Source organism: Gorilla gorilla, chromosome 11 (assembly GCF_029281585.2).
Source record: "Gorilla gorilla gorilla isolate KB3781 chromosome 11, NHGRI_mGorGor1-v2.1_pri, whole genome shotgun sequence".
NCBI lineage: Eukaryota > Metazoa > Chordata > Mammalia > Primates > Hominidae > Gorilla > Gorilla gorilla.
In genome coordinates this window covers 61,051,442-61,065,685 of record NC_073235.2, presented here as the reverse complement: position 1 = coordinate 61,065,685, position 14,244 = coordinate 61,051,442, and the positions used below count along the sequence as shown (strand labels likewise).

The window sequence follows — 14,244 nt, the reverse complement described above, 5'->3', positions numbered from 1 at the left end:
TCCAGTTCTTGGAGTGTGAAACCCTACACTTTTGCTCACTGATTCTCTCACTCATGGTCAAGTTTTTTTATGATATGTATTTCAATGCTGCTTTTTTTTTTTTTTTTTTTTTTACAAAATCAGAACTAATTCGGAAATACATGATGAACAAAGCACAGTGTGAAACTGTCCTTCCTACCCTCTTCAATACATCTTTTCTTATTTCTGTGCTACACTCAGGTGCTGTAATCTCTCGTCTGGATTCCTTAGCTCTAGTGAAGGTATTTGTGTGTGTGAATGGTTGTTCAAACTGAAGTTTCTGTGAGAGGATGGGCACTGACAAGTCCTATTCTGTCATCTTGCTGATGTCACTCATAAATTTGTGTTTTATACTATCTCACTGTGAGCTCATCTTTAGTGGTCCCATTTTCTCACTGGGGACTCCTGAGCAATGTGGATAGTTACATTTGGGCTCCAAACCCACGTATGATAGAAGCCTGGGGTTTGCTAATCATGGGGTCCTTTAAACGACATGGCTTAGTGCAGTGATGTTAAGTTCAAACATACCATCTTGAGCACACACAAAACTTCACTCTTTGGCTTCTATATGGGTATAAAATCCACCTCTAGTGCTTACTTTGAGGTTTGACAACTGTTCTCACATCTCCTACAGAGGTAGCTCAAGCTTCTGGCTCTGGTTTTCAGTGCTCTTTCTAGTTTCAATATCTGGGGATTTTCCCTCCTCTTGTGCCATTTCCTTTAGGTATTGGTCTTTATTATTGACATACCAAGTATTACTAGGAGTTTATCAAGAGAATTTCTATTTTAATTTAGTTAGTAATATTGCCAGAATAAGAAGTACTAACAGAATTCTGTTAAATGTTGAATTACTTTTCTATTAAAATATAATTCTGGTTAGAAAAACAAAACCAGTTGGTTCATACCTTTTAGAAATATATAATACCATATTATTGAGTTTGTGAGTTGTTCTTTTTGGTGCTAAAGATACGGATAATTTCTAAAAAATATTATAGAGAATTAAAGCTAATTTTTATTTTCACAGTTTTAACTTCCTTAACGAATTATTTCATTGGGTATTGCAAAGTCTGAGTTAGAAATTTCTAATTTATTATTTTATACCTTGCTTATAATTCTCTTTCTATAAAAACCTTCCTGGATATTTATAAAATAATTACATAATCTTATATTTGTTTTGTAAAAGTTTTGACGACCTTTATATACTTTATGCCTTACCAAACATATCAATATACACAACTGTTAAGAGAGATGAAAAATTCATATTACTACAACTTACCAGCCCAATAGTTTAATGTTCATACCAACAATCAGAAACAACAGACAGCATTCATTCACTAAGAAGTTTTTTTGCCCATGAGTAACACAAGATACTGAAAAGTAGAATAATTATGAGGTTAGAAATAACTGAGAGAAAAGTTATTGCAGGCATGTCTACCTAAGTGTAAGCAGATCAAACTTAAAACTGCAAGCAATGAAAGCATTTTACAGTAGGCTTTACAGAAATATGTAATTATTAAGAAAGAAATCTATAGATAGGATAAGCAGTGATTTAACTATTTGGAACATGTAATTTTTACAGGAATGATGCTTTTAAATAGCATAAGAGGTACCTAAATAAAAAATAACAATCATGATTATGTTTTTACAGTAATGCACTCATTTAGTATTTACTATATGTGAGTACAGTAAATTATTCCATATAGTAATTAGTTTGTGTGGTAGATTCATAGAGTTCTAGAAAAACCCAAAGTAAATTGAAGACATTTTTAAAGTTAATGCAATCTTACTTAGAAATATTTCTTAGTTTTAAAAAAATCAATACCAGGTATTCAAAGCACCAGCCAATTAGCTTTACCAAATAATTAGCAATTAATCACGACAACACCCATTAACTGTGTGTACATATGAGGAATCTGAAGGCAGCACAGTAGCTTTTGCTACAGAAGCTTGCCAATGCTATAGAAAACATTTCAAGCACAGGACTGAGGGATTGCAAGAGGCTTCTCAAAATTAGAATAAATGGACATTTTTGGTTTCAAATTCTGGAAGGCAAGTTAACAGTAACAACACTAACAGAATCTTTTGCTGCATAGAGAACAACCTAGTAAGGCATGTAACTTGAGTGTGCATAAAGATGGAGCCATTGGCCCTGTACCTGGTGCTGGCGATGCTTGGTGATTCTGCTCCAAGCCTACATCTTTCTAGCTGACTGGCAACAATCTGCCTTTCCACTTCCAGCTCTCGGGTGAGTCGTTGAAACTGAAGCTCCTGTGATTCAAGAAAATAAAAGGCATATAAGGCGCCAAGGTATGCTGCTCAGGCAGATACATGAATTAATCTATGTCACAGGAAACATAGGAACGTACCCATAACATAAAGCTATGGTGTGGCTTTGTGAAATGCAATTTTTGGATGAAATAAATGACCTATTGATTCCTAGCTTTTTCAAATCTAAAGGCAATAGAATATCAGCCTTTGTTTGGCATAAAAAACACATAGATCTTTATTTGCCTTTTCTGATTTTGGTTCCGAGGTCTTTAAACAGTACTTCTGCTACAGTGCCTTATTAAAGTTAAGGCTTCCAGAGACCTTACTTAATGTATCTACATCAGAGGCACAGCAAACAATGGCTAGTTTTTATATTTCTTATACTATATGTCAGCATAGTTTAAAAAAATATAAATCCCCGTGATCAGAATCACTTTACCACGTTTGATATACAGTCTTTTAATTAAGAAAAAAAATGATTCCAATGCCACAGAAAAAGTCTTGCCATATTTATCTATAATATAACCAACAAAAATTAGCTGTGTCCAAAAGCAATCATGTGCCACTGTGCAAAGGAGAGAAGGAACACAAGAAGTGAAAAAGACTAAGCCATAACACAGAATTTAAAATATATTCAAAAGCTGGAAGATAGTCTACAGAAATTATATTCTTGAATCTATGCTGCAAAGTGAAGGCAAACAAGTTCTATGAAAGGAGAGGATGTTTTAACTTTATTTGTATTTCTCTCATTGTTAGCTTGATGGGATTTTAATAAGTAGAAAACATGTCATGTTATAAAATATCTAAAGATCAAGTACATTCCAAAGGTTTTAAGCCACAAACAGCATCTCAAGCTCCCCTGTGCCATATTGTCTCCTCACAAGTCTATTCAAAGCAAATGCTGAACTGTAAGTAGTTTAATTTGATGACTGCTAGTTCAAAATACCAGACATGAGTATTAAATCTAGAAACTATTCAGAAATAAAACCTAAAATATTATTAATGATTATATGTATACATTTGTTTGCCATTAAAAATTTTAATTGAAAAGTATATGAACTCCCTGTGAAATCAGGCAAACATGTAATTGCTTGACAGTACTGGCTCTGCAAATTCCACAAGCTATTCTTGGAATAATTTTTAAGAAACAGTCCCTAAACTCCTTACCACCTTCTGATACTGAGAATCCTTTCCTAATGATCCCAATTGGTGTGGCAGTATTGGACAGGGCCTAGATGAATAATAGCTGGCTCAGTAATGCTGTACAATATGATCATAATCGGTAAGTGGGACAATGCCTGCCTCTGCCTAACAATTCCTAGGCCCTTAATAAATGTTCAGTAACAAAAGACTAGATAGACATAAATTGTTCAGCATTCAGTACCAGGCTAAGATAACCAATTTGAAAATACTATTATGCTTACCTCACACTTACTCTTTCTTTGCTCTTAAACAGCATCATTTTATTTTTTTGTTATAGACTTCTATTCGTTCACTTCATTTACTCACTTGTCATTATATGCATCTTTTCCCACAAGACTGCCTGGTTGTATCAAGCTGGGCCAGGAAAGGACTACTCAGGAATCCCAAAATATTCCCCAAGCCATCACAATACCTTCCTCCTCTGAGTTCAGTGGCTACTAGGGATTGAGGGCTAGAGTACTGTCCTCATTTTGGGATGGCCAAAAGTTACCATATCAGGTATAGTATGGTATGAAGATACATTGCAAATAAGAACATTAGAAAAAAAATTCCATTCATAGAAACAAATTCCATTGTACAGGGATGAATTTTTATCATGTTTGTGGCTGCCTGTGACCTTGTAAACAACCTTTCAAGGAAATGGCTGGGAAAGTTCCTGCTTGAAGGCAGAAGTTGGAATTTCTCATAATTCCTTCCCTCAAAAGCAGAACAGGTGACTTTGGCTCTGCCAAGAAGGTACACTCATGCCAGGTTGTGACGCAGGTGCTGACATTGAGACTCTGACTCCAGCAAAGAGGACACTCGTTTTCTCTCTCTATTGCCTTCTTGCTGTGCTTCCTGCATTAGGTCTCAAGGTCAAGTTCCTGACATGGAAACAACCTCCATACACAACTCTGTGTGTTTGGTGGCTATAACAATAGTTTCTTTATCTGATCAACATTGTGGCACAAATTTGGACACCGTTCCTGGAATCTTAGTCTCAAGTCTTGTTCTCCAGTACCTGTAACAAATGTGGGAATTCACTAATAATCCCTTAATGAATTCCTTTTCTGCTTAATTAGCCATGTTAGTTTCTGTATCTTACAACTAGAAACTTTGATTGACGTACCCACAGAAACAATTTACAGTTCTTGAGTTGCTAGGAAAGCCTATACATGCATGATGTAGCTACACTTTTTATTTAAAAGTAGGGCAATTCCTTTAACATTCTTATGGACTGAATTAAGTCCACATTATATCCCTACTGGATGCAGAGCCCATAATACTGAACATCGCTGGCTACTTCTATCAAAACCATTCAACCTATTACGTGCCCACAACTTCTCACAAGTAGTACTTCATTAAAGTGCCAAAAGCAGAATATCAAGAAGCTATAAAGCATTGAATTTGTAAAAGTGACTTAATACCTGTAAATGTTTACAAAGAAAAAATATGCTTTCTTGCAAAACTATTACTATTCCTCCTAAGAATACAAGTTGAACACACACGCACATGTGAATGGCACCAAGATGTATGAGCGGGATATCAATATTTGATAATTCAGTCTCTACTGGCCTCTCTGACTGACTGATGAGGACAGTATTATGCCGTCATATGAAAACACATCTAATAATTTCCAAAATAACACTCATTAAGATGATGATGCAGAGACATCATCTATGAAGTTAAAAATTCTTATATTTTATCCTCTAAACAAAAAATGTGAAGAATGGTTCTTAAATCAGTATCCCAAATTGGGAATCTTAATTATAGGGGGAGCTTATATTTGTTCTTTTGTGAGGAGAAAAAAGTTAATGTTAAAAGCACTTGTCAGTGATTTAGTGTATGAAAATTTCCTCGTAGAGCCTAGCAAACAATACCACACGACTTTAGAAAGTCAAGGCTACTAATATACTATGAAAATGGAATCTGTTCACCTGTGTTACAAAGCTTTTCTTTGTATTTACTTCCTTCCTCTCAAGTTAAGTATACTGATAAATATTCTTTGAGAGAGAGTTAAGGGAATAGACGAAAATAAAGCTGCACTTTCAGATGAGCCATATTTGGTAGACAGAGCTACACTGCCCAAGGAAGCCCAAGGAAAGGCTGGCTGTCCCATCTGCCAGCAGGTGGCCTGTGGTCATCAGCTCCTTCAGGGGCGTCTCGGCTGCAGACAGTCCCCTTGCCCATGGGCACACCCTCTGAGAAGCTTGCATTCAGGCACTGATCAAGATAAGAAAATAAAGACCAGGCCCAGATTTGCTCCCTTTGGCCTTGGCCAAGGCTTTGTCAGCCTGATTTGGAATTCTCCCTTGCCTAATCCTGCTTTCCCTTCCCCTCTCCTCCACAGGTGTTGATCCCTGAAAAATATTCTGCATGTAAAACTCCATCTCAGTGAGAATTCAATCTGAAACAGTCTTTTTTTTTTTGGCTTCCATTTCTATGATAGATTTCTCTCTCCCAATTTAAAAATATTGTGAGACACTTCAAAAATACAGAAAATTATAGACAATAACACAATAAACTTCTGTGAATCTGACCAAGGTATAGCAAATCTTAATATTTTGCTACATTTGCTTCAGATGTTTTATGAAGTAAAATATTACAATTTTATTTTAAAATACAATAAAATCCCTTGGTTTCTCTTTCCTAGATCCTATTCTTCTCTTTTCTTCCCTCCCTAGAAGGAATCATTACCCTAAATTTGGTGCTTAATATTCACATGAGTATTTTATATTACTACTACCTATTTAGAGAGCCATAAATGGCAACAGATATAGCATTGTTTTGTATGTCCACACAATTTATGCAATTGGTATATTGTACAGTTTTTGCAGATTGCTTTTACTGCAACATGATTTTGAGATTTATTAACATCAATACATGTAGATCTAGCTAATCTATTTTCACTGCCCAATAGTATTCCATTGCACGGCTATCACATAATGTCTTTATATGTTCTCATCATGAACCTTGGGTTGTTCCCAACTTTATGTAATCATAAACATTCTGTAAAATAAGCTTTCTTGTATAAACCATCTTGTGCACATGAATCATACTTCTCCAGAGCAAAGAGACCTAGAAGTGGAATTGCTTGGTCGAAAGGTACACACATCTTCAGTTTTGCTTGATAATGATTGTCAGGTTACTTTTCAAAGTAGTTGTACTAATTTATGTTCCAGCCAGTAATAAATGAGAGTTTCAGCTTCTCCACATTCTCACTGACATCAGCTGGCATTTTGGGCCTTAAATTTCTCTTTTTTTTGGTCGTCTGATAGGCATAGAATGCTATTTTGCTTGTGTTTTATTTTGTATTTCCCTGATAACAAACACCTTTTTCCTATGTTTATTGACCATTTAAGTTTTTGAATCTCATAGGTATCATAACTATCGGGGGAAAATGTCTTCCTCCTGCCAGCACCCAGGCCTGTCCTCTTCTGTGGGACAGATTTCTTACCAGTTTTAGCTAATGTTGTAGTTTTGGCAAGTTCCAGCTTTGGGCAAAGGATCTAATTTGAACCCTCACCTTAGGCTGTCCTCAAATGCCTGTGGCATGGAGCTGTCAAATAGCATGTTCAAGATGACCTAGATTTGCCAGATATCTTCAGGGTAAAAGCCAGGTTTATTGCTTAGGATTCTCATTTGCATTTTGGTTTTAGTTTTTGTGAATTATTTCTTTTCTTTCTAGCTTAGCCTTGCTTTTAAAAAGACAATTCAAATATTTTATTTAGTATGTTTAGTTTCTTTCAGGGGAAAGACTGGTTAGAATACCGAATCTACAGTATAGCGCTTTCATATTTTCTCTTAATTTCTTTGAGCTGTAGTCAGGGAGAATTTCTCAGCACTGCCTTCAATTCACTATTTCTCTATGTGTCTTGTTTATGGTTTATCTCATCTACTGAGCTTTTTTTTCAAAGACAGTATTTTACATTTCTGAGACTTCTTATTAGTTCTTTTTCATGTCTGTTCCTGCATGGTCATTGGGTGTGAAATCTCTTTCTTCTTTTGTTTTCTCTTCCTGTTTAGGTTGATGTCTACTTCAACTCCCAAGTTACTCAGTTCTAAATAAGCCCTTAAAATTGGTGATTACTGTGTTTCTTTCAAACAGAAATATTAGGATACTGCACGTCTAGTCACAAGGATACCATCTTCCTTCTGGCTTTCAGAAACCCTAGGTAGCTTTCAGAATTAGGTCTCTGCACTCCCACTCCTTTGATGAACAGGAAGAGCTCCACTCCAGTTCAAGGCTCAGTCCCTTGAACCATTTTCACGTAACACTGAAAGCAGGTCATACTTCATCCTCCTGTGGCCTCCTAGTCTCTTACCCTCATTAAGTCCTCACTGATGGCCATAGTGACATATCTCCTGACCCTTTCCAACTGTGCCCTGTGGAAGCCTCATTCCAGTTTACAAACTCTCTCTTTACAAACTCTTTATCTTTTAATCAGAATGTTCTCCACCTCTGAGTTACTAAGAATACTCTCCACTTCCAGGCTTTAATTGAAATATAGTTCTTTCTTGAAAATACTGCATTTTCCTACAACCCTCTCTGGTGAAGACTATGTATTCCTCCACACCCCAAACCCAAGGTGCCTCAAAGAAGGGAGAGGAGAGATGGTGTGCTCCTGGCTCCTTACTACCTCTAATTATTAGCATAAAGTAGTTCATAATATTCTTTGCTGTCAGTATATGTTATATAATTGTCCTCATTGTCAGCAGGATCCGCAATCATAGCCCCCTTACATTCTTGATATTAGTAAATCATGTTTTCCTTTTCTTCCTAATCAGTAAAGACCATTATGCTTCCAAATATGTGCAAAAGCTCATTGTCTTTTGAGCCTCGAGCCATCTAGCTCAGTTGTCAATTTGCATCATTACATGGATTTACTTCAAGTTAGTCCAGCTGACTAATTCAGGAGTAGCTGCAATAGCTACTACAATTATGATGACGACAATTAAGAAACAGCAGTAGGCGCTCATTTCAGGCCATCAGCTTGACAACTCAACTCCTGCCCCCACATTCACACTAATCCTTAGTTCTCTTCCAGGCTTAGTGGAGGAAGTGTCCCTTTCTCATCCAAGGCTGGTCTCTGCATGCTCTCCTGCCTTATCCAGAGCCTTGCTTCTCTCTGGAATCCTCTGTTTCATTTTAGTCTAATGCTCAAGTTTTTCTCATCTGAGAACATATCTTGTTGATTATAGGACTCCTCAGTCTCTGTTTCTTTCTCCTCTGACCTATATTATCTCTTTCATTGAGTATTTTTCTTTGAACTGACTCCTTTATCATTCCAGGCATTGAAGTCATTGAAATCCTGGTTTCCAATGCTTGTATATTTTTAATATAAAATACATAGTAATTTTTAGAATGTTTATCTGCGTGACAAAAATCATCTCATGCTAGCAGTATAACACACCAAGAGGCAACATACCTTTCCATGACTATGTATCTCAGCAGGAAAGTACTTAGCTCCAGTTATATTGAAAGAAGAAAACAGACGGTCCTTATGTGATGGAATTACTGGTTAAGAAAGCAAGCATTTTTATTTCAACTGTTGTTGGTTGAAAATCTTTCGAAAAAATCTACTTTCTGCCTTAGTATACTGAGAGTTTTATATTATTAAAATACTAATTATCACTGACTAGATTTTTAAGATAGAGGGGATTGGGCAGGATTATGACCTGTTCCCAGGACATGCTATAGCATTTTTCCCCATTTCCCACATCGAAAAGATGAGTCAATTATGGTCATGATCATATCTTTGGGCCAAGTTTAGGAAACTATTTTAAAAACAAATATTTAAGAACTACCAAGAAATCCCCCAAAAACATCCTAAATATTGTCCTGTAACCTAGGCTGGTGCAAAAACCAAAGTAGTCATATTTACAAAGGTCCTTGAACTTCTCATCCTTAAGACAACCAGCAAATTTGACAGAGGTAATCAAATGTCCTGACCATCTACCACGATTTACTTAATAACTGATAAACCATTATTATGTCTACTTGGTAGTCCCTAAATCAATGTATAATTAATTATAGAAATGCTGGGCATATGATGTCAATCACCATTGTACTGGCTAGCTTCCTTTGTTAAAAGGAAATTAAGAATCAAAGATAAATAACATTATGTTTCTCAAACTGAGAACACCAGTGTCCTACAGGATGTTAACAGATACTCCCTTAAAGGAAGGGTTCCGGGTCAAGTAGATTTGGGAAATGCTGCCCAGGAAATTCTAAATCTTGGAGAGTCACAGCAACCCTACCATATTAAAAGTTCTGAGAAGTCTACCAGTAGGAAGTAAGCTTACCTTTGTTTAACCCAGCACTTCTTTGATTTATTGAACACTAAGCACACTTTTTCTTTTGCAAAGAACAACTATTAACATCTCAAGGAACTATCATTTTGAGAACACAACTTAGGCAACACTGAAAAAAAAGTTTATTTGTTGTATTTAGGGAAGGCTGAATTAAGAGGTACTATACTATAGTCTATATTTAAAATATTTTTTACAAATTGGAAAACAAAATTTTAATTACCTTTGTCAAGACTGAATACTTACATAGGGAAGGGCACTACAAAGGGTTAGCCTTCAAATGGAAACTGCTGACATTGCATCACTTTGAAGACATGAAGGATATACATTATTAGGACAGCTCTGTGGGATTCGTTGCCCTATGCTATGCCCATTGCCTGTTACCTTGAGATCTCAGGATCAAAGAAAAGTGCAACATACAGCTACCCATCTAATTTCTTGCCTTACTAGCTAATATTCTAACAGGAGATGAACAATATTAAGATCTTTGTTGTTTTATCCTACCACCAAAACAGGAATAAACCAAGTTCTAGTTGACATCTTTCCTCCAGTTTTAATGAAGCAGAGAGAAAATAGTAAAGTTTACCAGATGCTTGAAGTTTATATTCTAAGACTCAGGCTCTCATCTGTAACTTAGCTCCTCTATTAGGAAACCAAAATAAAGGAGGAGAGGTTTGGGGGTACATTAAAAATACACAAGAAAAGCTTTTTACTTGGAACCATGTGTGGATGAAAACTTCAAAGAAGACAGGTAGAGTCTCATGCTTTTCCTACGTACCCCACCCACACGGATGGCTTTTTTTTGGAGAAAGATTCTCACTCTGTCGCCCAGGCTGGAGTGTAGTGGCATGATCTTGGCTCACTGCAACCTCTGCCTCCGGGGTTCAAGCGATTATTGTGCCTCAGCCTCCTGAGTAGTTGGGATTACAGGTATGTGCCACCAAGCCTGGCTAATTTTTGTATTTTTAGTAGAGACGGGGTTTCACTATGTTGGCCAGGCTGGTCCTGAACTCCAGACCTCAGGTGATCCACCTGCCTCAGCCTCCCAAAGTGCTGGGATTACAGGTGTGAACCGATGGCTTCTTAAAAGACTGTCTACTCAACAGTGACTCACTGAGTAACTTGCCCTTGGCTCTTCAGCCTCTCACTTGACAATATGACCATCACACGGGTCCATGTACAGTGGTAATGTCCAAATTCACTATCTCTAATTGAATTTTCAGTGGTCTGCTATGTAGCTACACCTAAATGATGGATAAACCATGGCCTTACCCAGACACACCTCTCTCCTCTCCCATACTTCCCCACCTACTGTGTTTTCTATTTCTGCACGGAGTAGTTCTCAAAGTGTGGTCCCTGAACCAGCAACATCAGCACCACCTGGGAACTTCTTAAAGTCAGAGGGGTGGGGTTTAGAAACCTGTGTTTTTCTTTCTTTCGTAGATGGAGTTTAGCTCTTGTTGCCCAGGCTGGAGTGCAATAGCACGATCTCAGCTCACTGCAACCTCTGCCTCCCGGGTTCAAGCGATTCTCCTGCCTCAGCTTCCCAAGTAGCTGGGATTACAGGTGTGTGCCACCACACTCAGCTATATTTTTTTTGTATTTTTAGTAGAGAAGGGGTTTCGCCATGTTGGCCAGGCTGGTCTTGAACTCCTGACCTCAGGTGATCTGCTGCCTCGGCCTCCCAAAATGCTGGGATTACAGACATAAGCCACCATGCCCAGCCAGAAACCTGTTTAAACAAGTCCTCCAGGAGATTCTCATGCACACGGAAGGTTGAAAACCACTGTCCTAATGGAACCACCATCCCTCTTTTATTCAGGCTCAAACTGTAAGTGTCCTCATCCTTTTGTCATTTCCTCCCTTTCTCTTATCCCATTCCTTGCACATTAAGTGATTTCCCAAATCCTGTCCGTTCACATCTTTAGCATAGGCTGAATCCATTTCCTTCCTCACTATTCCTTCAGGTTCACATTAATTTAGACTACTGCAAAAACTCATTAAGTCTTCTCCCTGCCATGGTGGTGTGGGGTCCTGCTTCCACTGCTTACATTTTTTCCTGATATATTTGCCAACGTTCAATACTACTCACCAATAATCTCTACGTTTTACAAAAGGTTTACTGGGCTCCAGGCTCTACGCTGTGCCAAGTATTTCTTCATGAACTCCACATAATCAGCCTGTGAGGGAGTCAGAGTCAGCCTCATTTCATAGAGAACTGACTTGCCTACGGTCACCCAAAACCAAGATTTGAAATCATCTCAATTTGTCCTAACCCCATGGGTTAACCACTGCACACCACGCTCTACCCAACCCAACCCATAAAACTACTTATAAAAAGCCAACTCAGCCTTGTTTTAAGACCTTCTGTATAGTCTGGCCCCCAAATATCTTTTTGTGGTCTCCTATCACTTCCCTTCACTCACCTACACAGAATTATTTATGGCTTCCTATACACACCACTCAAGGCTTTTCCTCATTTGTTCCATCCACTTGAAACACTCTCCCATAAACACCTACAGTTCTTTATCCAGCCCTAGGGTATAGTGTTCTGTGACATCTTCTCAATTTACTAAACAGGACTCCTCTTAAAGAAGAGTGGAATCTATATTTCACTCATCTTAGTATCTCTCCAGCTCTTTGCAAAAACAACAACAACAACAAACCCAGAAAACTCTGGTAAGTAATTCTGGGTGATTTTATGATTTACTCCCTTATTACAGCCTCCCCTTCCTCCCTGACTTCTTGATCTCTCAGACATCACGTCCTGCATATCAAAAAACCAGGAGTTTCCAGCCTTAGCATGCCACTTTTGAAAACTCATTGAACAGACTACTGACATTTAATTGTTGAACTGGGAATGGCATTTATTTTCATTTACTTTTTCTCCTAAAATGTAGAATGTATAGATAGGATGTATAGATATGTGTGCTGTGTGTGTGTGTGTAGATATAAATAATTCTAGTTCAGTCTTGTAGTTGAGGTTTTATTAATTTATGTTTAAAATTCCTTACATTTGGGAAAGCCCTAGTAGTCAAATAAATATTGAGGAAAAGAGATATCACAAGGAAAATGGATAGTTGGAGGAGTGTAAGCTGTAGTTGTCAATGACAACCATTGCTATCATTTTCCAACAAGGTAGTTATTTGGTAGAATTAATGTCAAAAACACGGTGAGATTTTCTTTAAAATGTAATGCCTTGAATATTTGATTAGCTTTAAACCTTAAGAAATTACAAAAACTAGTAATGACTTAACATGAACAATTTGGGTTTTATATATAAATATATATATATATATTTCAAAATTATTAAGACCAATGATGCATATCACCTAATGTTAGATGCTTATTTGGGGGTTAATTGACTACACAGTATATGATAACAGTCCACATAAATCATTATTTGCTGAAATGGAAAACCAAAAGAATAAATGACCAATTTTCTCCTTCCTCTACGTAGACTAGTTAATGAAAACACAGTAAAAAATATAAAAATGATAAGAGAAACAACAAGGCTAAATAAACTTAACCTTCTATTCCTCAGTAGATGTAATAAATTGCACTACAGAATAGGAGACTTATTTTAAAAATTACTAATTTAAGGTTTGGCTAGCAAGTTAATGAAATCTAATGAGAATGAAAACAAATACCACCTAACACAGGAAGATTTTTTCTTAAGATTATACTAGGTTTACTTTTACAATTGTCCGCAGATATTCTGTGGCTTAATGTGTGTGTGGGTGGCAGGGGTACTAGAATTAGAAAACATATTTATTAGTTATGCCCTAGTCAATTAAATGGTTCCTTGGGAATGCTGGGTAGCTGGCTCAAGAGGTACAAGTGTTCAAAATTTTTGTCTTAACTTTTTTCATGTTATCTGTATGGTTTCAATAATATCATCATTCCTTTCTAAACTTCCAGAAATTATCGTGGGCTTCTTGGGAAAGAAGGTTAAGAAAGATCAATGTATTATTGATAACCATAAGCCATAGCTAACCTATAAGGAATATTAAAGCTGTAGGAGAGCTCAGGCACATCTAGCTACAGGCTGAGTCCAACCTCAGCGCATACACATCCAGAATAAAGCCCTGATTTCAGTCTTTGGGTCCACAAGTGCTCTGTTCCTTGTGCTTCCATATTTGATGTCCCTGTTTTTCTCTGACTCTCCTGCTTTCTCCCTAACATTTGGCTCCTTCCACCTATATATAAAAGCAATTTTATTTTTCGTTATCCTTATTGAATATCTGCATACTCCCTGTTTACCAAAAAAAAAGCAGACAAGTAATGTTACTTCTTACTTGTGTTAGATCTATAGGGCAGAAAAGGAAAAAAAAAAAAAAAGGAAAAAAGAAGAAGAAAAAGAAGTTCCAGATTTGAATATATACGTTGTTCAGACTAATTTATTTGACCAAAAGAATCTTTAAATTGCCATATTGAGAATTATTTTTCTCTTGCATAAAATAC

The 14,244-nt window shown here is 36.9% G+C and overlaps 1 protein-coding gene across 6 annotated transcripts in view; it reads right to left on the bottom strand.

Moving 5' to 3' along the window:
• PKP4 (plakophilin 4) overlaps positions 1-14,244 on the bottom strand; it is a 224,596-nt gene that overhangs the window by 101,931 nt on the left and 108,421 nt on the right. For all 6 annotated transcript variants that reach the window (XM_031008474.3, XM_055380205.2, XM_063694857.1 and 3 more), the window contains one exon: positions 2,174-2,286. In XM_031008474.3, the coding sequence (XP_030864334.1) occupies positions 2,174-2,286 (113 nt within the window). The remainder of the gene's footprint in view (positions 1-2,173; positions 2,287-14,244) is intronic.